We start from the raw sequence: 25,562 nt of genomic DNA on the forward strand, positions 1-25,562 counted from the left end.
GGAGGTTTTATTTTAACCTGGAGGTTTCAATACACATCTCCGTTTATAAACAGAAACATGTTAAGTGTGGCATTTGACATCAAGGCATTTTATTTCTCTTTGATGCCAAATACAATTCACATTTCAATTCCTAGTTTTGACCACAAGATGGAGAGGGAGTTTCAAAATGGAAATCTGAATGGAACACGGTTTCAATTGATGGTTTTTGGGATAAAATTCTGTGGGGGTGTAAATCACTTCTGCGTTCGGCACAGTTAGAGAAAAATCTCCTGAACGTTGATAGGATTGAAAACTATGCAGATGTTTCTTGACCAGTTGTATGGGCGCTGTGCTTTTAGGAATATCTTTCTGTTGAAAGTCTTGCAACTTTAGTTTCTGTTTCACTCTGAGCAGGAAGCGGTTCCTGAGAGACTCGAAGCCAGCAGGTTCCCATTCACCCTCTGAAAAAGCAGTCTCCTTGTCCAGGAGAGAACACTCCAGGTGCAGGAGGGCGAAACGTGGATGGGAATCGAGAGGATGCTCCAGAATTCCGGGAATCCGGGATGTACCTCGTCGGAAGTCAAGACAGGGGTGAGTGACAGTAGAGGCAGGAACTTTGCCTCAGAGTGCTGCAGACACAGAGGGACTGAGAGAGTTGAAGCTCCCTCCCCAGTTCCCAGGTTAGTGCAGCCTTCCCAGTGCCAGCCAGTGCCCCTGGAGGGAAGTGGGAATGCTAGCTGAGAGGAAACCTTGTTGCTGTTCACTGAACCCTTTACTAAGCAATGACTGTGACAGGGGTTGGGGGAGGAATGCTTTTTGAATTAATGTTGGCATCCATGGCCCAGTATGTCTTGCCATTCCCTAACTGCCTCTTGTAAAGATGGTGGAAGATGGCCATATTCAGCCATTGCGGTCCACGGGTGGGTGCTGTTGGGAGGGAATTGGACTCAGTGACATTGCCCTGGAGGCCTGACCACGTGAGCTGCCACCTCAGTGCCACCCCTACCCCTCACCCCACCCTGGCCCATCCTCCATGGCGAAGGAGGTAGACGATTAACCAGTTGGGGTCACCTTCATTCAAACTGAAACAAACTCTGGTTACTCTCAGTCACCCGCAATATTTGAAATGGTTAAAATGCAATTTTATTTTTCAATATTCCTATGATGTTACTCAAGGGTTTTGCTGTGAGTAAGTGTCCTTCAGACCATCAGACAGAGGAGCAGAAACAGGCCATTCAGCCCATTGAGTCTGCTTTCCTGGTCAATGAGATCTGATCATCTTCAACTCCACTTTCCTGCCTTCTCTCTGTAATCTTTAATTCTCTTCCTGATTAAAAATCTGTCAGTCTCAGCTCTGAGAATCTACTTAACACACAACTCTGTGGCAAGGAATTCCACAGGTACCCTCCCCTCTCAGAGAAGAAATGTCTCCATTATCTCTGTCCTAAATGTGCGACCCCTTATCCTGAAATGAAGCTTCCTGCTCTTCGACTCTCCCACAAAGGGAATCAACGTTTCCACATTCACCTTGTCAATCCCACTAAGAATCTTGATGAGGGGGTTTGTCTTATGAGGAAAGACTGAGAAGGTTAGGCCAATAGAGTCGCAGAGTCACAGAATTGTACAGCAGGGAAACAGACCCCCTTGGTCGAACCAGTCCTTGCTGAATATAATCTCAAATTAAACTAGTCCCTCCCGCGCTGGCCCATATTCCTACAAGGAGAAAGTGAGGACTGCAGATGCTGGGGATCAGAGCTTAACAATGTGTTGCTGGAAAAGCGCAGCAGGTCAGGCAGCATCAAAGGAGCAGGAGAATCGACGTTTCGGGCATAAGCCCTTCTTCAGGAATTCCTGAAACGTCGGTTCTCCTGCTCCTTTGATGCTGCCTGACCTGCTGCGCTTTTCCAGCAACACATATCCCTACAAACCTTTCCTGTTCATGTACTAATCCAAATGTCTTTTAAGCTGTTGGAGGTTAGAAGCATGTGCAGGGGCATCATGCTGGCTCAGTGGTTAGCACTGCTGCCTCACAGCACCAGGGACCCAGGTTCAATTCCCACCTCGGGCGACTGTCTGTGTGGAGTTTGCACATTCTCCCCGTGTCTCTGTGGGGGTGCTCCGGGACTCCGGTTTTCCTCCCACTGTCCAGAGATGTGCAGGCCAGGTGAATTGGCCATGCTAAATTGCCCCATAGTTATCCAGGGATGTGCAGGCTCGGTGCATTAGTTAGGGGAAATATAGAGTAATACGTGTAGGGGAATGGGTCTGGGTGGGTTACTCTTTGGAGGCTCAGTGTGGGCTTGTTGGGCCGAAGGGCCTGTTTCCAAACTGTAGGAATTCTCATTCTAAAATAGGAGAAGCTCATTTGGACCTTCAAGTCTCCTCCCCCATTCGAGATAATCCAAGCTGATCATCCAACTCAGTTCCCTCCTCCTAACTTCTCTCTCACACCCTTTAGCCCTCTGAATTATAGTGACTCATTTGTGAAAACATTCAATATTTTGGCCCCATGTGCTTATTGTTGTAGAGAATTCCACAGGCTCTCCATCCTCTGGGAGAAGACAGTTCTCCTTGTTTCAGTCCAAAATGACCTACTGTTCTCCTTGGACTGTGACCGCTGGTTCTGGACTCCCTGGTCATCAGGAACATCCTCCCTATATTTGCCCCGTGCAATCCTGTTAGATTATTTAATGAGGTCACCCCACCCCCCCCCACTCATTCTTCTAAACTGCATTGAATATAGTCCTAACCGATCCAGTCTCTTTGCATCTGTCAGTCCAACCATCCCAGGAATCAACTAGGAGAAAGTGAGGACTGCAGATGCTGGAGACCAGAGTTGAAAAATGTGGTGCTGGAAAAGCACAGCAGGCCAGGCAGCATCAAAGGGTTTATGCCCGAAACGTCGATTCTCCTGCTCCTCGGATGCTGCCTGGCCTGCTGCGTTTTTCCAGCACCACATTATCCATCTCAGGCATCAGTCTGCTAACCTTTGTTACAATTCCTCCCTCGCCAAAGACAACAGACAATAGAAGAACTAAAACCGAGTTTCTGAAAACACTTGGTGGGGTGGTCTCTGAGAGGATGTGTGGGCCATCCTGAGGGAATCAATACCAGAGGCAGAAATTGAAGACCGAGGAAGGATTGTTAGGTTAGATTCCCTACAGTGTGGAAAGAGGCTTGTCAGCACAACAAGTTCACACCGACCCTCTGAAGAGCAACCCACCCAGACCCACTACCCTCTGACTAATGCACCTAACATGGTCAATTCACCTAATCTGCACATCTTTGGACTGTGGGAGGAAACCCACGCAGACACAGGGAGAATGTGCAAACTCCACACAGGCAGTCACCCGAGGCTGGGATTGATCCCATGCCCCTGCTGTGAGGCAGCAGTGTTAACCACTCAGCCATTGTGCTGCCCTAAGCGTTAGTGTTTGGTACTCTCTCCCCCAGTGAGGAGAGGAAGCTGGGTCTTTGAGGATATTTGAGGCTGAGTTAGACAGGATTCTGGTCCACAGCAGAGTTGAGGACTATGAGATGCAAGCAGAAATATTGAGGCACTGACACAGCATGCTCAAGGCCCAGGGCATAGTGCTGCTCCTATTGCCACGATTGGGAGAGCTGTCTCACAGACGAGGCAAGCAGCATCGTGACATAGTCGTGCTCATGGAACCAGCCCTCACAGACAATATCCCAGACACCACCATCACCATCTCTGGATAGGTCCTGTCCCACAGCAGAGCTGGTGACCCTGGTACAATGTTGGAGGAGAAAGTGAGGACTGCAGATGCTGGAGATCAGAGCTGAAAATGTGTTGCTGGTTTTAGCCGGTTGGAGCCAGTTGCCCTCAATGTTCACTTGGAAATATATCACTGGTGTATTGAAGTCTTGTGACTCCCTTCCAAAAAGTAGTGGCAGTGTTCCTGCATAGAAACTGAAAGGCCAATCAGCCCTTCAAGCCTGTTCTGCTTTCAATATGATCTTCTAATTCCCATTATCCATATAGCAGAGTGGTTCAGGAAGACACCTTCTCCAGGGTAACCAGGGACGGGCAGAGAATGCTTGCCCAGCCAGCATCTCCCATGATTCATGAACAATTAAGTCAATACACCTTGGGAAATGATGGCAATTCTCCTGCTCTGAAGTGACAGCCTAGAGTCACCTCCTAACTCCGCAAAATCTATCCACCCATCTCCAAGGCACAAGTCAGGAATGTGAGGGAATACTCCTATCTTGCCTAGATGAGTGCAATAACACTCAAGAAGCTTGACACCATCCAGGACAAAGCTCGATTAGCACCACATCTACAAACATTCAATCCCTCCCCCACCGGCGCTCAGTAGCAGCAGTGTGTACTAACTCCAAGATGCACTGCAGAAATGCACCAAAGACAGCACCTTCCAAAGCCATGACCACTTCCATCCAGAGGGACAAGGGAAGCAGGTGCTTGGGAATGCCATCCCATGCAAGTTCCCCGGGAAGGCACTCGCCACCCTGACTTAGAAATATATTGCCATTTCTTCAGTGTCGCGGGGTCAAAGTCCTGAACTTCTCTCCCAAATGGCATTGTGGGTCAGCCCCCAGCAGGTGGACTGCAGCGGTTCAAGAAGGCAGCTCCCCACCACCTTCACAAGGGGCAAGGATTGACGAGCAATAAACACTGGCCCACCAGCAATGCCCAAAGGAGCAGGGTGTTCTATCAGACCAGGGACTGGTGGATCGCACCCAGTTGGACAGTCCAGAGTCTGTCCCCTCCAGTCCTAAAATCTTTAAAACATTGAGGAAGTATTTAAACAGGCAATTACATAGCCAGGAGTATAGGTTAAGTAATGGAAAATGAAATTCAAACAGTTTGGTGGTTTCTTTGACTGGTGTCATGTCGATGGGCCGAAGGGCCTTATCTTTGCTATAGATTGGGCTGGCCATTGCTCAGACTGGAATCCAGTGTTTCCAGCTCATCAGAGGGATACTGCAATGTATCAGTGATGCTGGGATACACAGTAACAAACAGAATGGATTGATTTAACTGTCTTGTGTTCCCCTGCACCGTGACCTATAGTACTCACTATTGTTGGCATCCTCCCATCTGTCAGCAAAGTGCCCACCCATTGGTGACATTCTCTGAGCATTGATTTTCACAGGTACACCAATGGCTAGGTTGGTTCGCTCAGTTGGCTGGAAGGCTGGTTTGCAATGAAGAGTAATACCAACAGTATGGCTGTGATGCCTTCTCACTCCCTATCTGAGGTGTGAAACTCACAAGTTAAACTCACCATTGCGCCTCATGTGGGACTATACACTGATGAGACCCAGTTTGACCTCACCACTGTCACGCTGTTTATTTGCCACCCAGTGGGGCATCAGCAGAAATGTCCTCAAACTAAACCTGAGATCAGTGGAGGGACAGGTAGTGGGATTACTGAGCTGGTGATCTCAGATGCCCAAGTTAATGTTCTTGGGGCATGGAGTCAGATCCCACTGTGACGGCTGGTGACATTGGAACTGCAATGAATCGCTGTATTAGCCAGGGAGAAATTCCCCCTCAACTCTGTCTTTAATGGGAGACTGCTTTCTTGAAAAAAGGAACTCCCATCTTTTGGGGGAAGTGTAAGAATGTAAGATGGAGAAGCAGAATTAGATCATTCAGCCCAAGGAGTCTGTTCGACCATTCGTCTTCTCTCCATAACCCTCAATCCACGAGCTAATCAAGAACTTATCTCTCTCCACCTTAAGTACACTCAAGACTTGGCCTTCACAGTCTTCTGTGGCAATGAGTTCCATAGATTCACACACCCCATTCCCCCCCCCTCCCTCCCCCTCCTCTTTGGCTGAAGAAAGTCCCCCCTTCATTCCAGTTCTCAAGGATCGTAGCTTCTGCCTCACTCTGAGGCTGGGGTCCTCATCTCTCCTACTAGTGGAAACAGCTCTTCCACGTCCGCTCAAGCAGGTCTCTCTGTATTTGGTAAGTTTCAATCAGAACTCCCTGCCCCCATCCTTCTAAACTCTATCGTTAACAGATCTAGAGTCCTCAACCACTCCTCATATGACATGCCCTTCATCCCTGGGATCATTCTTGTAAACCTCTCTGGACCCCTTCCAGTATGAGCACATCCTTCCTTAGATGCTGGACCATATTCCAAATGCAGTCTGACCAGAGCCTTACACAACCTCAGCAGTACATCCCTGTACTTGTGCACTAACCATCTTGAAATGGATGCCAATATTGCAGATGCCTTTGTAAACACCATTTCAACATTAAGCTCCCCTACATGTTTCAATAAGGTTACCTGTAGTAGAGTTATAGAGTCCTACAGCACAGACACAGGCCCTTCAGCCCAAACTGGTCCATACTGACTAAAAATGTCCATGCACACTAACCCCATTTCCCTGCACTTGGCCCATATCCCTCTAAACCTTTCTTATCCATGCATTTATCCAAATGCCTTTTAAATGTCAACCACTTCCATTGGCAGCTCATTCCATATGTGTACCACCCTCTGTGTAAAAAAAGTTGCCCCTCAGGTTCCCTTTTACTCTTTCCCCTCTAACCTGTAACTGATGCCCTCTAGTCCCCAATTCCCCAATCCTGGGAAAAAGACTGAGTGCATTCACCTTATCCATGCCTCTCCTGATCTTATACACTCATATCAAATTCCCCCCTCAGTCTATGCTCTCAAAACAAAAGTACTAGCTTGTCCAACCTCTCCCCGTGACTCAGACCATTGAGTCCTGGCAACATCCTTGTAATTTTCTTCGGCACTCTTTCCAGTTTAATAATACACTTCCTCTAGAAAGGTGACCAAAACTGAACACAATACCCTCACCAATGTCCTGTATAACTGCAACATCACTTCCCAACTTCTATACTCGGTACCCTGACTGATGAAGGCCAGTGTGCTAAAAGCCTTCTTCACTGACGTGTCTACCTGAGCCTCCACTTTCACAGAACCATGAAGCTGAACTCCAAGATCCCTCTGCTCCACAACACTCCTCAAGGCCCTACCATTCACCATGAAACTCCTACCTTGATTTGACTTTCCAATATGGAAGACCTCACACTTATCTACATTAAACCCCATTTGCCATTTCTCGGCCCACTTCCCCAGCTGATCAAGGTCCTGCTAGAATTTCTGATAACCTTCCTCACTGTTGACGATATCTCCTACTTTAGTGTCATCTGCAAGCTTACTTATCATGCCTTGTGCATTCTCATCCAAATCATTGATATGGATAACAAACAGTAATGGGCTCAGCACTGACCCCTGATCACACTCATTCCTCTAAACCCCAGGGAGTGCAGTAATTGAACAATGATTTGGTCTGTAATGTTAGGGGCCTCAGTGAGGAGCTCACAGATGGTATTGACCATGTGTTTTATACTGGGGAGGGAAGCCAAGGACTGCAGGGAGATGTTAATGGGCTGGTCAGATGGATAGAAGTAATGGCAGATATAACAAGACAACGCAGTCCATGATAGAAGGTGGAAGATAGATACGTGTATGGAATGAGTTGTCAGAGGAAGTGGTGGAGGCTGGTACAATTACAAACATTTAAGAGGCATTTGGATGGGTATATGAATAGGAAGGGTTTGGAGGATATGGGCTGGGTGCTGGCAGGTGGGACTAGATTGGGTTGGGATATCTGGTCGGCATGGACGGGTTGGACCGAAGGGTCTGTTTTCATGCTGTACATCTCTATAACTCAATAAGTGCACATCTGGTGCTGCTGGATTGGGAGATGAGGTGGGGGCTAGAATCCAAACAGACTACTCCTCGCGTGTGTGTTTTCATTGGGGATAATGGTGGGGCATGAGGAGGAAGGGTGCATGTAAAATAAGGTGTGCACCCACCCATGGTCACCAACCCCCACCTGGAAGATTGGCAGGCTACCCACCACAGGCACATATGTCCCTGGGAGGGGTGGGGGGGGGGGGTGGGGGGTGGGGGGAGAGGGGGTGTTGTACTGATACCTATGATTAACCAGTATAGGGTGGAATTTAAGACCAGCAAGAAAAGCTGGTAAAGGGGCCTGGAATACAAGTCCTGACACCATTAACACTGGGCACTGTATCTATAATGTCAGAACTACAAAGGCAGTTCTGATTGTGGGGCTAGTGTCAGCCATCACTGGGCTAGTGCGCTGGATACCAGCACCCATTGTTCCAGGGATCATCACAATAGTTAAAGGTTTTATAATGTATGCAATGTTCTGCAATTTATCTGATTTTTAAGCTCAGGCTTGGAGAAAACCAGATTTCGGTCATGAACGGGAATCAGTATGTGTGATAAGTCAACTCTAGCTTCAGGTAAATGGTTAGAAACTGTCAGCCTGTAATTGCCATAAATTAAAACTCTAATCCCCTTCTAAACTCCCCATTACACACACACATGGACAGGATACAAACAAGTCACGAATGATGGGAAAACTAGTCCGTTGTCTTTGCTCACAAGACCTGTTGAGTTCGTTCTTGCCCTGAAACCTTTGAAGGTTTCTTCACAGCCTTCATTTTCCGCTGGTTTGTAGGAGACACAGGGTGGCTGGTTCACATGTAAACGCTCTTGGACTTATCAATTAAAAGTCACAGCTTGCAGCAACTGTTGAAGGAAGCATTAACTGGTTTTCTACACATCTGAAGTGGCTCAGTACAGAAAACAGAGAGAGAGAGAGAGAGCTCCTCAGCTTGTAGAGATCTAGTTCACTGGCCCAAGCTGTTCCGTTGCTTGAGAACAAATCATGTGGATATTGGCAGGCAAAGGCCTTTAAAGGCCTGGTCACCAGTCCATAGACCAATCTGAATACAAAGTCCCTGGACTCCAGTTTGTTTGCACCCTACACTGCTTGTTCAAGGAGCTCCTTATACAATGTTTACCATGAGGGTCAGGTTCTTGTTTTTCAAATCATATATTAATCCTCTAAAACACATGTTCTTTCCATCAGTAACCCTGGTTTTGGACCCAGTTCTGTTATGGTGCCAGTCTGTACGCAGTGCCACTGGCTGTGCTGCCCACACAGCTTTCTGCTACCATTCAAACCCACTCAGGAATGCACTTCCAGAGGTTGAAGAGTTAGAAATTAGGATAAGGACCTATTTAGCATATGATGGGCTGAATGGCCTCCTTCTGTCCAATGAATTTCTATGAGATTATGATTCAGATTTTGGCCACTGTTGCACCTCTTTAAATGGCCGTTTGATAACATCCTTTAAGATAGTTTACTGCAGGAAAGCCGCTATATAAATGCACATTGGTATTATCAGCTGAGAAGCTCGGGTGTTGTTGTTGGTGCAGACCAGTTGATTCCTCTTGTTCCAGACCACGATAATGGCCGTGGAGTTCGATGGCGGGGTGGTGATTGGTTCTGATTCCCGTGTCTCCGCTGGGTAAGTACTTCACATCGATACTCTCGTTTCCCCCCACCCCCACCCCCACCTCTGTCGGTGTCCTCCTCTTCTAGTCAGACAACCGGGCATCGGCACAGCACCGGATTCTCCCAAAGGATTTCACAACCAACGGTGTGCTTTGGTGTGGGAACATGGCACTGGGTGCAATAAGCTCCAACAAGTCGCGAGGTGGTCACATGACCAGTTTTAGCCAAGGGGTAAACATTCATCCTCAATCTCAGGTCAGGTTCCTGATGTTCCACTGCCGTACAATTCCCTGAGAGATGCCAAGAGGGCGAGCTGAACGGTTAGCAAGGAGTGTGGAAAATCCGATCCACCCTGATAGTATTAAATGGCGGAGAAGGCTTGATGGGCCAAATGGCCTGTTCTGAATTGGGTTCCATCTGAGAGGGTGTAGTATGGAGTCCCAGCCAAAGATCAGCATCTCTGACAGTGTTGGCACTCTGCACCCAACCTCTCCCCCACTCCCAGGCCCTCACTGCAGGTCAACACAGATTGTTCACAGAGTGTGGGAGGCTCTGGCTGGGCCTAGCTACCTGCCCAGCCCTGACTGCCCTCGCACTGAGAGCTCAGCCATTTCAGACTGAGAGTCACCCACATTGCTGTGGGTCTAGAGTCACAGGTAGACCAGTCCAGGCAAGGACTGGAATTAACTTCCTTAAAGGACATGAGTGAACCAGATCAGACTTCACAATTGACGATAGATTCATGGTCACATTTCACATTGCCTCTGCCTTTCCCTAATATTCCCTCCTTCCTTCCCTCCACATTTCTCTCATTTTTCCTCCACCTTTCTAGTACTTTCCCCCCCTTTCCCTCACGTTCCCTTCCTCATTATCCTGCCCCTTTCCCTCATGTTCCCTCATTCATTCCCTTACTTACCCTTTTCATCTTTCCCTCACAATCCTCTCTCTTTCCCTCATATCCCCCCCGACCCCCTCACCCTGCCTTTCTTTTGCCCTCCTGTTCGATGACGGAGTCAGACCCCACTTGGTGAGTGACAGGGCGGGTCTCAGCCCAGGGCCTGAGACAGAGCGGTGAGGAGACTGGCGTGATGGGGACAACGCGCACAGTGCAGAGAGCTGGGGAAGGAGCGGTTCCACTGAACTGCTCAACATCAGGAACAGGTTTGACGGAGTGAGGGAGGAAAGTGTTCCAGAGAATGGGAGGTGGGAAAACAGAGGGGTACAAAACTCTCAGGCAGAGGGACAACTCTGAGGGACTACTCACTGCGATGTGGGAGTGACTTCTTTCAAAGATAGTTGGATAAATACTGAGAACGGAGACATTTATACGTCAACACACACACAAAACTGTGAGATCGCTATCATCCAATTTCTCACCTTATCCCTTCTCCAGCTGTCAGGGAGCTGCTCTGTGACCAGCTTGCACATCGGCTGGGCATATCTGCTGTCCCCTGACATTGTCCACCAGCAACCTCCTGGGCTGCTACATTGTGAAGCCCTGTGTTACTTAATCTCGCCTTCCCTCCATCACTGATCCTCTCCATCCTGTCTCCTCTCTCCCATAACCCCCCCCCCCCTCCTCCTTGTCTCAAAACCTCTCCCATTTCCATCAGTTCTGATGAAAGGTTGCTCTGGATGGATTTGGTGTCCTGTTTTCCAGAGCAGCTTCACACAGCCTTTCAGGGTCAGCAGTACAGGAAAAGACCCTTCGGCCCATCAAGTCTGCACCTGACCATTTCACAGCACTTTGCCCAGCGCCTTGGTATCACAAGTGCACATGTAAATGTTTTGAAATGTTATGAAGGTTTCTCCCTGTAGCACCCTTACAGGCCATGAGTTCCAGATTCCCACCATCCCATCATTCCTGGATGAAGAATTTTGGAACAGCTTAGGCTGATATCCGAGGTGATCTTATTGAAATGTGGGAGATTTTGTGGGAATTGGATATTTCCCCTTGGTTGGGGGGGAACTAGGAGACATTGTTTAAAAACAAGAGTTCTCCCCGATAACACAAAGAAAAGGATAACTTTTATCTCTTGGAGAATGTCCTCCGCTTAAAAACAATGATGACTGGGATTTCAACATGCCCCCTTCAAGATCAGGTTCGGTCGACTCTTGCCTGACAAGGAAGGGTTAAGGAGGGCGTGGAGCTGAGACCCAATCTAATCAGCTGTGGTCTTATAGAACTACAGAATGGGTTCAAAGGGCCGAGTGGCCTACTCCTGCTCAGAAGCCTCACGATGCTACGTTACAGTCCTGAAACATTCACCTCATTTTTTTTTCTCTCTCTCTCTACAGACCCTTTTCCAAAGCCTTATTTAAAATATAACTGCGATTTATCATGCCCAGGGCTACAGGAGAAGGGCAGGGGAAAGGGCTTGACAGGAACAATATGTCAAAGGGGCAACACAGCTTGATACACAGGATGGCCAGCCTCTTTCTCTCTTTCTCTCCCTCGGAGTCTAAGCTTGGTCCCTCAGCCTGGGGGAGATCCTGCTTTGCTTTACTCACTCTGCAATGGCTTGTTTGAAACGTTGAAGACCCTCATGGGGGTTTTGACAGGGACGCGGTGGAGAGGATGTTTCCCCGGGGGGAGGGGGCTCACTGTTTAACCACAAATACCATTTAACACAATGAGAAGGGGCCTTGTTCTCCAGGGGTTGAGAGGTTTTGGATCTCTCTTCCTGCAATAAAAAAGCGGGGTGGAGGTAGAAGTCCTTGAATATCTTTAAGGTACAGCTGGTTGGATTCTTGTTAAACAAGGGGGTTGAAAGGGTATCGGGAATAGGTGGGAACGTGGATCGGAGTTGACAATCAGGTCAAAGAGTCTGATGCTGGAAAAGCACAGCATCTGAGGAGCAGGAGAATCGATGCTTCAGGCAAAAGCCCCTTCATCAGGAATTCTGATGCATTCTGCATTCCCAATGAAGGGGCTTTTGCCCCAAAACGTCGATTCTTCCTGCTGCTCGGATGCTGCCTGACCTGCCGTGCTTTTCCAGTACCACACGCTCGACTTGAATCCCCAGCATCTGCAGTCCTCGCTTTAGCCTTTGACATTGGAGCAGCTGGACCCCTGGAGCAGGCCTGACGGTCTGATTGGCGGTCTCCCTGTTTGCCGTGACTGTGAGGTGACTTGTGGGGAAGTGGGAAGGGGATTCCTGGCTGGCTGTCTATGAAGGTGGAGACTGTAAAAACACCCTCTCTGAGGGTGAGGCCTGAAACAGTATTAACTCTGGACTACATTCACAGAAACATTGGAAACAGGAACAGGGTGGGCTCAGGAGCTGGAATATGGCTTTGTGGGATTATCACTTGACTGTTAATTTAGTGACTTTGTAATATCCTGAGGACCCAGGTTCAGATCCGATTGTAGTAGATGTTGGAGTTTTAATTTAATGAAGAAAAGAATATAGAATTAAAAGTCTAATAATAACAATGTCAATTACTGGAAAAAAGACCATCTGGTTCATTAATATCCTTTAGGAAAGGAATCTGCCTTCCTTATCTGGTCTGGCCTACAAGTGACTCCAGACCCACAGTAATGTGGTTAACTCCTAACTGCCCTCTGGGTAATAAATGCTGGCCCAGCCAGAGATATCTGCATCCTGTAAACCAAAGGTCAGTCCTCAGAGTCTGATCATCCGAGTCTGATCATCCAACTCAATCCCGTGTTCCTGCTTTCTCCCTGTTCACTATTCTGGGAGTAGGGTGAGGTTTGGGGGCACTGCCATGCTTTGTGCGAAGAGGCTGGGGTGGGTTGAAATCTGCCCTCACCGTGCAGTCCCCAGACAACGACCCAGGGTTGGCTTTTATACAGAGCGCCGAGATTGCAATCGGACAAGCGGCTGGGTTTCAGTGCGAGTCTACGCCAGCCCGTGCCATCTGCTCCCACAGTCTCCTTGCTGTGGGGTAGTATGGGGGAGGGGAGGGGGGCGTGGTGAGTCAGGCACTGCCCTGGGGGTTAGAGGAGGTTGACGATGTTTCCTGTGTGCCCACAGGGAGGCGATCTGTAACCGTGTGATGAATAAGCTCTCCCCGCTGCACGATCGGATTTACTGTGCCCTCTCTGGTTCAGCTGCTGATGCCCAGGCCATTGCCGATTCCGTCAACTACCAGCTGGAATTACACAGGTAGTCGTTTCTTCACCGAACCGACTGCTCACACATTCAACTCAGAGACTGCCATGTGAGGCAGTGCCTTGTACACTCAGTCGGCCCCTCAGTGAATCCCAGCTCCAGGTCAAACACAGGTTTTATAATTTGACAGAAAGTGCTGCAGCAATGCAATTACCCTTTCCTAAACATCCCCACTGGTACCAGCAGAGATTCCCACAGGGACCAGTAAACACTCCCCACTGGAACGAGAGACTCACCACTGAGACCAGTGACTCCCCACTGGGACCATAGACTCCCCACTGGGACCAGAGACTCCCCAGTGAGACCAGAGACTCCCTACTGGGACCAGAGACTCCCCACTGGGACCAGAGATTCCCCACTGGGACCAGAGACTCCCCACTGGAACCAGAGACTCCCCACTGGGACCAGAGACTCCCCACTGGGACCAGAGATTCCCCACTGGGACCAGAGACTCCCCACTGGGACCAGAGATTCCCCACTGGGACCAGAGACTTCCCACTGGGACTCGCAAAACATCCATTCTCGGACCAACAGCGATTTCTGCTGATCCCAGCAGAGGCTCCCTTGAGATTCAGCACTGGGACCAGAGACTCGCTGGTGGTCCCAGAGATAGCCCAGTGCGACCAGAGATTCACCACCAGGACTCGCAAAAATTCCACTCTAGGACCAGCAGAGATTTCTACTGGTACCCCCAAAGGCTCCCTAATGGGACCAGCAGAGACTCCTCACTATGACTAAGGATTCCCCACTCGGACCAGCAGGGATTCCCACAGGCACCGGCAGCGACTCCCAACTGGAACTGGCAACGAATTTCCACTGGGACCAGCCAAAATTCTTCACTGGGCCCAAGGATTTCTCACTACCACCAGCAGATATTCCCCACTGGGACCAAAGAATTCCCACTGGGACCAGCAGAGACTCTCCACAGGGGCCAGCAGGCATTTCTCACTGACCAGCATCTAGTAGGCCCCTGTATGATCACAGGATGGGAGGGGGGGTTGCGGGTATAGGGGCGAGTGCTTGGCCCTGGGCTGGTGTGAACAGGGGGAGTGGGGGGTGGGTGGGGGGACTGTGGTGTAACTCTCACAGCTGACACAGTAACCATCTCTCTATGCCTTGGCTGAACAAGACGTGCTCCTTTCTGTCCTTCAGCATTGAGACTGGAGATGCCCCATTGGTGCGAGCTGCAGCCTCCATCGTTAAGAACATCAGCTACAAGTACAAAGAGGAGCTGTCAGCTCACCTGATCGTCGCTGGCTGGGACAGGAAGAAGAAGGGACAGGTAACTGGGCATGAACCCCACCTAACGGGTCTCCCAGTGCCACCAGCCGTTCTCCTTTGGACAAGTCGCAGTGAGACGCACGTGGTTTCGATATCCTCCTTTTGAAAATCCCAGAGAAAATGCAGTACAATTTCTGAATGACACATTCTGGTCTGGCTTCAACTGTCTAGCTCAGATCGCTCTCCAGTTCATTTCCCACTATTCCTGCTTTTCTTAGACCCAAAGACCATAAGACATTGGAGCAGAAATTAGGCCAATCAGCCCATCGACTCTGCTCCACCATTCAATCATGGCTGATAGGTTTCGCAACCCCATTCTCCCACCTTCTCCTCATAACCTTTGATCCCCTTGATACTCAAGATCCTATCTGTCTCAGTCCTAAATACACTCAATGACATGGCCTCCCCGTCCCTCTGTGGCAATGAATTCCACAGACATCCCACTCTCTGGCTGAAGAAGTTTCTCCTTATCTCCTTTTTAAAATGTCTTCCCTTTACTCTAAGGCTGTGCCCTTGGGTACTAGTCTCTCCTACCGATGGGAACATCTTCCCAACATCCACTCTGTCCAGGCCATTCAGTATTCTGTATGTTTCTATTAGATCCCCTCTCAACCTTCTCAACGCCATTGAGTGTAGACCCAGAGTCCTCAAACCTGCCTCATCTGTTAGGCTTTTCAGTCCTGGGACCCTTCTCATGAAGCTCCTCTGAACACACTCCAGGGCCAGTCCATCCTTCCTGAGATATGGGGACCAAAACCGCGCACGAAACACCAAATGTGGTCTGACCAGAGCCTTATAGACCCTCAGACGTACATCCCTGCTTTTGTATTCAAATCCTTTCAAAATAAATGCCATCATTGCATTTGCCTCCCTAACTACAAACTTAACCTGTAAGTTTATCTTGAGAGTATTCTGGACTAGAACTCCCTTTGCACTTCAGATTTCTGAATCTTCTCACTATTTAGAAAACAGTCCATGCCTCTATTCTTCCTACCAAAGGGCATGGCCTCACACTTTCCCATGGTGTGCTCCATCTGCCACTTCTTTACCCACTCTCCTAACCTGTCCAAATCCTTCAGCAGCCTCCCCGCCTCCTCAATGCTACTGACCCTCTAATGCCCTCAGTTCCGTCATCTAGATCATGAATGTATAAAGTGAAAAGTTATGGTCCCAACAATCCAAAGCTGTGCAGGTTAGGTGACTTGGCCATGCTAAATTGCCCATAGTGTTAGGTGAAGGGGTAAATGTAGGAGTATGGGTCTGGGTGGTATACGCTTCGGCTGGTCAGTGTGGACTTGTTGGGCCGAAGGGTCTGTTTCCACACTGTAAGTAATCTAAACTAATTGACCCTTGCAGAACACCACTTGTCAGCAGCTTGCATCCTGAGAAGGACTCTTTTATCCCCACTCTACCCTTTCTGCCAGACAGCCAAGTGTCCGTCCATGCTAGCACCTTGCCTCTAACACCATGGGCCCTTATCTTACTCAGTAGCTTCCTGTGCAGCATAAGTCAAAGGCTTTCTTGAAGTCCAGGTAGATACCATCCATTGGCTCTCCTTGGTCATGCTCATTACTTCCTCAAAGAATTCTAGTAGACTTGTCAGGCATGACCTCCCCTTGACTAAACCCTGCTGACCTTTGCCTTATGTCATAGAGAGGGAGTCTTAAAACTCAGTGGTCGCCCGCTGAGATGGGGAAACAGATTTTCTCTCTCAGAGGGTTGGGAGACTTTGGAATTATCTTCCTCAAAAGACAGTGAGTTATCTTATTTGTTCTGACAGAGGTGGATCGATTCTTGATGACAAAGGGGATGAAAGAAGCAGCAATGTTGAGCTAAAGTTAAAAACAGATCGGCCACAATCTTACCGAAGGGCAGAACAGGTGGAAGTGGCCGAGCGGCCTGTACTATTCAATGCTGAAATGTTTCCGAGCTCCAGGTTTTAAACAGGTCAGCAATGCTGTGGTGCTGTCACTGGGTTGGTCATCCAGAGACCCAGGCTAATGGTGTGTGGACACAGGTTCAAATCCTGCCATTTTATATCTAGATCTTAGGCTGAAAGGGATCAAAGGTATGGGGAGAAAGTGGAAACAGGTTCCTTGAATGGATGCCAGTTGTGATAGTATTGAATGGCAGAGCAGGCTGGAAGGGCTGAGTGGCCGACTATTTTCCATGTTTTCAAGACAGCGGGTAGGATTTAATTTCAAATGAATACCCACTTGGAACACGCACGAAGCAGTGTTGGTGACCAGGAACCTATCACTGGATGGTTGCAAAAACTCACGTGTCCTTCAGGGAAGGACGTTTGCTGCCCCACATCTTCACGCGACTCCAGTGACGTGGTTGACCCTCAACTGCCCTCTGAACTGTCCAGCCAGCCTCTCAGTTCAAGGGCAGCCAGGGATGGGCCTCCACTGCCAGCGACTGCCATAAAAAAGCTCAGGCCGGGAAGGGATGGAAGGTGTGCCTGAAATTGGGGGATTACTGATGTGTAAGTCCCTCGGATACACCGACGGAAGGTGAAAAGAGCGGGAGAGTTTACACTCAGCCACAATCAGGCGGGAACCACTGCCTCCACATGCAGGTTCTTGCCATCAATAAGTGTCACCTTTGATGTGAAGGAAAAGCAGGCATCCAGGTTCAGTGGGTGACAGGGAAGGCAGAAGCAATGTTGGCTTTTGTTTCTAAGGGAATCTATGATAGCTCAGTGGTTAGCACTGCTGCCTGACGGTCTCAGGTTCGATTCCAGCCTCAGGCACACTGTCTGCGTGGAGTATGCACATTCTCCCTGTGGGTTTGCTCCGGTATCCTCCCAGAGTCCAAACATGTGCAGGTCAGGTGAATTGGCCTGGCCAAATTAGGTGGGGAATGTGTGGGGAATGGGTCTGGCTGGGTTACTCTTCGGGGGGTCGGTGTGGACTGGTTGGGTCTAAGGGCCTGTTTCCACACTGTAGGGAATCTAATCTAAGGAATGGTGTGTAAAAATAGGAAGGTTTTGCAAGCTACGAGACAGACCACAGCGGGAATTCTGTCAACAGTTTTGGTCTCCTTCACCAAGGCAAGATGATTCACTCGGCTAATCCCAGGTATGGAAGGACTGTCTCATCAGGAGAAGTGGAGTTGACTGGAATATACAAAAATGAGAGGCAAAATTATTTGAAATATCTTTGAAGACTTACAGGGGAGATACGGAGAGACTGTTTCCCTTCTGGGAGAGTCCAGGAGCAGAGCATATAATCTCAGAATAAGGGATTGCCCATTTATGATAGAGATGAGGAGAAATTTCTTCTCTCAGAGAGGAGTGAATCTGTGGAATTCCCTTCTGTGAGGGTGGGTCAGTAAGTATATTCAGGGCTGAGATTTTTAATCAGTATTGTTGCTGAGGAGAATACTGAGGTGCAGGCTATTGGACCAGATGGGATTGAGCTGCATAAGGAGGAGGTGTTAGCAATTCTAGAAAGTGTGAAAATAGAGACAGCTCCTGGGCCAGATGGGATTTATCCTCAGATTCTCTGGGAAGCCAGGAAGGAGATTGCAGGAATAGTGCCAGTGACTGGAGGATAGCACATGTTCACGAAGGGAAGTTGAGACAGCCCTGGAAATTATAGACCAGTGAGCCTTACTTTGGTTGTAGGTAAAGTGTTGTAAAGGATTATAAGAGGTAGGATTTATAATCATCTAGAGAGGAATAATTTGATTAGGGATAGTCAACATGGTCAACTTGGAGGGCAGGTTCACAGCTCCTTGAAAGTGGAGTCGCAGGTAGATAGGATAGTGAATGCGGCGTTTGGTATGCTTTCCTTAATTGGTCAGAGTATTGAGTACAGGAGTTGGGAGGTCATGTTGCGGCTGTACAGGACATTGGGTGAGGCCACTGTTGGAATATTGCGTGCAATTCTGGTCTCCTTCCTATCGGAAAGATGTTGCAAAACTTGAAAGGGTTCAGAAAAGATTTACAAGGATGTTGCCAGGGTTGGAGGATCTGAGCTACAGGGAGAGGCTGAACAGGCTGGGGCTGTTTTCCCTGGATCGTCGGAGGCTGAGGGGTGACCTGATAGAGGTTTACAAAATTATGAGGGGCATGGATAGGATAAAGAGGCAAAGTCGTTTCCCTGGGGTTGGGGAGTCTAGAACTAGAGGGCATAGGTTTAGGGTGAGAGGGGAAAGATATAAAAGAGACCTAAGGGGCAACTTTTTCACACAGAGGGTGGTATGTGTATGGAATGAGCTGCCAGAGGATGTGGTGGAGGCTGGTACAATTGCAACATTTAAGAGGCATTTGGATGGGTATATGAATAGGAAGGGTTTGGAGGGATATGGGCCGGGTGCTGGCAGGTGGGACTAGATTGGGTTGGTATATCTGGTTGGCATGGACAGGTTGGACCGAAGGGTCTATTTCCATGCTGTACATCTCTATGACTCTATGACTGTAAAAGGCTTTTCCAGCTTTTCCAGCAACACATTTTCCAGCTCTGATCTCCAGCATCTGCAGTGCTCACTCTCTCCTAAAAGGGGGATGATCCGATCACCCATGATCATGCTGAATGACAGAGCAGACTGGATGGGCCGAATGGCCTGTTGCTGCTCCTCTATCCTCAAATGCCTTTTAAAAATTAATATAATACTTCATCACTCTCATCCCCTTTCCTGTCTGTCCATCAAAAGAAATCGGAATGCACAAAACATATTTTGGTCTTGACGAAATGTTTTGAAGTGTTACTGAGCTGTGCTGTCCCAATCCAGGTCTATGCGACTCTTGGCGGGATGATTATCCGATAGCCATTCTCTGTCGGGGGCTCAGGGAGCATTTACATCTATGGATACGTCGATGCTGCGTATAAAGAAGGGATGAGCAAGGAGGAGTGCCTGGCGTTTGTAACTAACGGTGAGAACACACAGCGCAGCTGGAGTTCACAACAAAAATCATCAGGAGCACAGAACTCGAGTATTACTTAAAGTAAAAGATATGTTCTCAGTATCGGATTTCTCGCAAGTTGTCCAGATGAGTGCATGACAAAAGACTTTGATGAAATATCTCTAATTTTAGCAATAGTCAATCTTGCTTACATCAGGTGGCACGGTGGCTCAGTGGTTAGCCCTGTTGCCTCACAGCACCAGGGTCCCAGGTTCAATTCCAGCCTCGGGTGACTGACTGTGTGGAGTTTGCACATTCTCCCCGTGTCTGCATGAGTTTCCTCCTCCAATCCAAAGATGTGCAGGTTAGGTGAATTGGCCGTGCTAAATTGCCCCATAGTGTTAGGTGAGGGGTAAATGTAGGGGAATGGGTCTGGGTGGGTTGGTCGTTGGTGGGGAGTGGTTGGGCTGAATGGCCTGTTTCCATGCCTTAGGGAATCTAATCTAAACACAAATCTGGTTAAACAAATCCCACTCCATTTTCAAAGCTACAGATTGGAGTAAAACTCGGAATATTTTGTCCTTGTTGCCTGAATTGAGTTTCCCTCTGAGGCTGGTTTCTCGCAGTGCAATCCCTAATCTGCTCTTTGTCCCCGTCAATTCCTGTACCTATCTCAGCCCTCCTCAAAGCTGTCTCCATCACGGCCTGTCGATGACACACTGTCACCTCCCTGGTTTCCGAAGCTCCTGTTGACCTCACTGGAAGGGGCGGATGCAGCCAAGGGATATCCCGATCCCGGATTGAGCAGCTGCTCAGTTGGTAACACCGCTGTCTCTGCAGTCACCTCAGGAGCTGAACTCTGATTGCCAGGCTTTGCAGTGCTGAAGGAGTGCTGCACTGTCTGAGGAGCTGGGATGTTAAACCAAGACCCCTCCCCCGCCAACTACCTCTCAGCTGGAGGTTAAGGATGCAAGGGCCAGATTTCCAATCCCTTGCCCACGATTTCCACCTCCTTGATAATCAAACCGACAGTACCAGAAGGACGGGCTGGCTCTACACACAGTGGCTGCAATGTTTCCAACAAGAGCCATTTAACTGGGGGTAAAGTGCTCTGCTTAACATGCTGTGGTTGGAGATCCAAGATGGCGGCGACTCAGCAAGTCTGAGTTTACAGTGCTCTTCCCAAAACCTGGGTAAAGTGAGTTACTCACCCCCACCACACTTACCAAACCACCCAAAAACATTTTCTAACCTTAATTAGCTGTTTACTATTATATTTAAGCAGTTTAATATTAAGTGGATAATGAGTAAACCAAAGGGATCCCGCAGCTCTCAGAAAACAAAGACCCCTCCCCCACCCTCCTCTCCTCCTCCTGCTGCAGCTGATGTAAAAACAGGCCTTGAAGAGATGATTGCCAGGCTGGAAACGACACTCGTCAATTTCATCGCAGAATCCAGACAGAGATGGAATGCATTCGAAGAAAAGCTACAAAAGCACAGCCAGGCTCTCGAGGAATTGCAGGGCCGAGTGAAGGGGGCGGAGCTAAAGGCCACGACCTCCGAGGCTGCAGCACAAACACCTGCAGAACAGGTGCGAGCCCTGGAGCAGAGAGTCCGGGCCTTTGAAATCTACATGGATGACCTGGATAATAGAAATCGGAGAAAGAATATCCGTCTTCTGGGCCTCCCTGAACAAGAAGAGAAGGGACAGTTAGCAGTATTTCTGGAGCGATGGTTGCCCCAGCTTTTAAACCTGGGGGCTGAAACTGACCGGGTAAGGGTGGAGTGGGCCTACCGGGTCGCAGTACGCGGATCTGGCCCAAACCAGCGCCCACGCCCGGTCCTGTTCCGGCTGCAGAGTTATAGGGAGAGGCAGATACTCCTGGACGCCTCCAGAAATCTTGGAAAGGATCCTAAAGCTATGATTCATGAAGGATCCAAGATTATGTTATTTCAGGACTTCTCCCCGGCTTTGGCACGAAGGAGGAAGGCGTTTGATGAGGTGAAGAAATGTCTAAGGAACTTAAATATTCAATACACCTTACGCTACCCAGCGACATTATGCTTTAACCACGAAGGATCCGAGTATAATTTTAGATCACCAGAAGAGGCTAAGGAACTTTTAGACTCGTTTAAATAAATCGTAAGAGACAATTTATGTTGGCTTGTCTCTTCCACACTCCGTGGGGAGAAATGGATACTTTACTTTACTTTTGCTTCTGGGAGCAGGGTTGTCTTCCCTTGCTATTTTATGTTATTATACTTAACTGTAATTTGTTGGAGTTGTAATTTTATAGTTATGTGTGTTTGTACGTGGCATTGATGCTATCAGATATACTCAGGTATGGGTGGGGAGGGGTGGGGGTGGGGCGCTCACTGTTAACTCTAGCTCGGTATTATATCTAAATCCTATTAAGGAGCGCCCGGGTCAGGGGTGGGACACTGTTTGGGAGAGGATATGGTGGATCTTTAGAAAGGAAGTAAGGCCCCCTGAGAATAAGGGGGAGGATCTCCATTCAAACATGTTTTTTTTTGTTCTTATTGTTTGGAAATAGTTTCCTTTTTATTATACTGTTATGAGTGTATTAGAGAACATTTTCTCTTGTTTGAAGGATGTAAGTGACTCAACTATACACTCTGGATAATTGTGGATTAGATTAGTAGTTAACTGAGTTTCATTGTTTTTCTTTCTTCTTTAGTATCATTCCTTTGAATTTTGATGATTATATATTTAAGATCTATTTTTATATTAATGTTTGTGCTTGAAAGTTCTGTTTATTTTTGTAAATCTGTCAAAATATTAAATTTCTAATAAAAATATCTTTAAAAAAAAAACATGCTGTGGTTGGGCAAGGCAATATGCAAATGCTTTCATTTCTTTCCATTTGATGACCAAAGTGCATTGCAAACCCTGCCACATCCCACAGATCGCTCCCCACCCTGCTCCACCTCCCAATGGGCCTGTCCAACTCAAGGAAGGGCTTGATTCACAGAAGGGAACAAAGGTTTTTGAGGCCCAGGGAAGCGTCTGGGAGCTTCATTTCAAACTGTCCGTGCATGGGTGAACCTCCACGGAGACCCACGAGGCCCCATGTCCCAGATCTGGAGTCTGGCGAGCCCTCGGAAACCATGTCCAGCCACCACTGACTCTGTGAGCCAAGTGCACAGCTGGTGGAACCCGGAGCCTCAGGGGAGTTCCTCAGGATATCAGACAGGAGACAGGACAAGCAGGGAACAGGTAGCTATCCATTCCCTGTCAAACCGCAGGGCTGTCTCTCAACAAAACGCTCCTAACCTCAGGGGCGTGATGCAGGGTATCACACTGTCTGGCCTGGTCTGATCGCACTATCTCTAAGTATCACAATGATTACACTGGGATTGTCACTGATCGCACCATCCCTCTGTATTACAGCGATTACACTGGGATTGTCACTGATCACCCTGTCCCTCTGTATTACAGCAATTACACTGGGATTGTCACTGATCACACTGTCCCTCTGTATTACAGCGATTACACTGGGATTGTCACTGATCACACTGTCCCTCTGTATTACAGCAATTACACTGGGATTGTCACTGATCGCACCATCCCTCTGTATTACAGCGATTACACTGGGATTGTCACTGATCGCACTGTCCGTCTGTATTACAGCGATTACACTGGGATTGTCACTGATCACACTGTCCCTCTGTATTACAGCAATTACACTGGGATTGTCACTGATCGCACCATCCCTCTGTATTACAGCGATTACACTGGGATCGTCACTGATCACACTGTCCGTCTGTATTACAGCGTTTACACTGGGATTGTCACTGATCGCACCATCCCTCTGTATTACAGCGATTACACTGGGATTGTCACTGATTGCACTGTCCCTCTGTATTACAGCAATTACACTGGGATCGTCACTGATCACACTGTCCCTCTGTATTACAGCGATTACACTGGGATTGTCACTGATCGCACTGTCCCTCTGTATTACAGAGATTACACTGGGATTGTCACTGATCAGACTGTCCCTCTGTATCACAGCGTTTACACTGGGATTATCACTGATCGCATAGTCCCTCTGTATTACAGCGATTACACTGGGATTGTCACTGATCACACTGTCCCTCTGTATTACAGCGATTACACTGGGATTGTCACTGATCGCACTGTCCGTCTGTATTACAGCAATTACACTGGGATTGTCACTGACTGCACTGTCCCTCTGTATTACAGCGTTTACACTGGGATTGTCACTGATCGTACCGTCCCTCTGTATTACAGCGATTGTCACTGATCACACTGTCCCTCTGAATTACAGCAATTACACTGGGATCGTCACTGATCACACAGTCCCTCTGTATTACAGCGATTACACTGGGATTGTCACTGATCGCACTGTCCCTCTGTGTTACAGCGATTACACTGGGATCGTCACTGATCACACAGTCCCTCTGTATTACAGCGATTACACTGGGATTGTCACTGATCGCACTGTCCCTCTGTGTTACAGCGATTACACTGGGATCGTCACTGATCACTCTGTCCCTCTGTATTACAGCGATTACACTGGGATTGTCACTGATCGCACTGTCCCTCTGTGTTACAGCGATTACACTGGGATTGTCACTGATCACTCTGTCCCTCTGTATTACAGCGATTACACTGGGATTGTCACTGATCGCACTGTCCCTCTGTGTTACAGCGATTACACTGGGATTGTCACTGATCACTCTGTCCCTCTGTATTACAGCGATTACACTGGGATTGTCACTGATCACTCTGTCCCTCTGTATTACAGCGATTACACTGGGATTGTCACTGATCGCACTGTCCCTCTGTGTTACAGCGATTACACTGGGATTGTCACTGATCACTCTGTCCCTCTGTGTTACAGCGATTACACTGGGATTGTCACTGATCACTCTGTCCCTCTGTATTACAGCAATTACACTGGCCATCGGGAGAGACGGTTCGAGTGGAGGAGTGGTGTACCTCACAACGATCACGGAGAAAGGCACTGAACACAGTATCATTCCTGGCAACAAGTTGCCTGCATTCCACGATGAATGAAACTATGTATCTTCCACTCCTCAATAAATTCCTGCTGCACTCTCAGTCCAGCTTCCTCAGTCATTGGAACAGGAGTAGAGTATTCAAACCATCGAGCCTGCTGTGCACTCAGGTCACCACACAACAGTAAGGATGGGATTGTATGGGAGAGGGAGCAGAGGGATTCACCAGATAGGATTGTACGGGAGGGGGAGTAGAGGGAGTCACCAGGGTGGGATTGTACGGAAGAGGGTGGAGAGGGATTCACCAGGGTGGGATTGTACGGAAGAGGGAGTCGGGGGAGTCACCAGGATGGGATTGTTTAGGTTAGATTAGATTAGATTACTTACAGTGTGGAAACAGGCCCTTCGGCCCAACAAGTCCACACCGACCCGCCGAAGCGCAACCCACCCATACCCATATATTTACCCCTTACCTAACACTACGGGCAATTTAGCATGGCCAATTCACCTGACCCGCACATCTTTGGACTGTGGGAGGAAACCGGAGCACCCGGAGGAAACCCACGCAGACACGGGGAGAATGTGCAAACTCCACACAGTCAGTCGCCTGAGTCGGGAATTGAACCCGGGTCTTCAGGCGCTGTGAGGCAGCAGTGCTAACCACTGTGCCACCGTGCCACCCACAGAGGAGGCCATTCGGGAAGATCATGGTTGGTTATTCCTGAGGAGTGATCAGCAGATGTTTGTCCCCGATCTCTCTCCCACGCCTCTGGTCCACAGTTACAAACACCCACCATCCCCAAAGGGGAAGGCTCCCTCGGCTGGGGGAGAGGGTGGATTCGTGCGCTAACTTCAGGGTTGTGACGGCTGGGGGAACCAATGGAAATCCCACTCTCACACCTTACCCCCACTCTCACACATCACTCCCACTCTCACACATC

General features: G+C 48.6%; 1 protein-coding gene across 1 annotated transcript; it reads left to right on the forward strand.

Moving 5' to 3' along the window:
- The first annotated feature begins 164 nt into the window (after positions 1-164).
- psmb9a (proteasome 20S subunit beta 9a) lies at positions 165-24,724 on the forward strand. The gene is given in 6 exon segments (XM_060851045.1): positions 165-570; positions 9,291-9,358; positions 13,344-13,475; positions 14,634-14,763; positions 19,503-19,644; positions 24,552-24,724. Coding segments are annotated over 6 exon segments (669 nt in total). The 5' UTR covers positions 165-501; the 3' UTR covers positions 24,680-24,724.
- Positions 24,725-25,562: the final 838 nt, after the last annotated feature.

This window comes from Hemiscyllium ocellatum, chromosome 35 (assembly GCF_020745735.1).
Source record: "Hemiscyllium ocellatum isolate sHemOce1 chromosome 35, sHemOce1.pat.X.cur, whole genome shotgun sequence".
NCBI lineage: Eukaryota > Metazoa > Chordata > Chondrichthyes > Orectolobiformes > Hemiscylliidae > Hemiscyllium > Hemiscyllium ocellatum.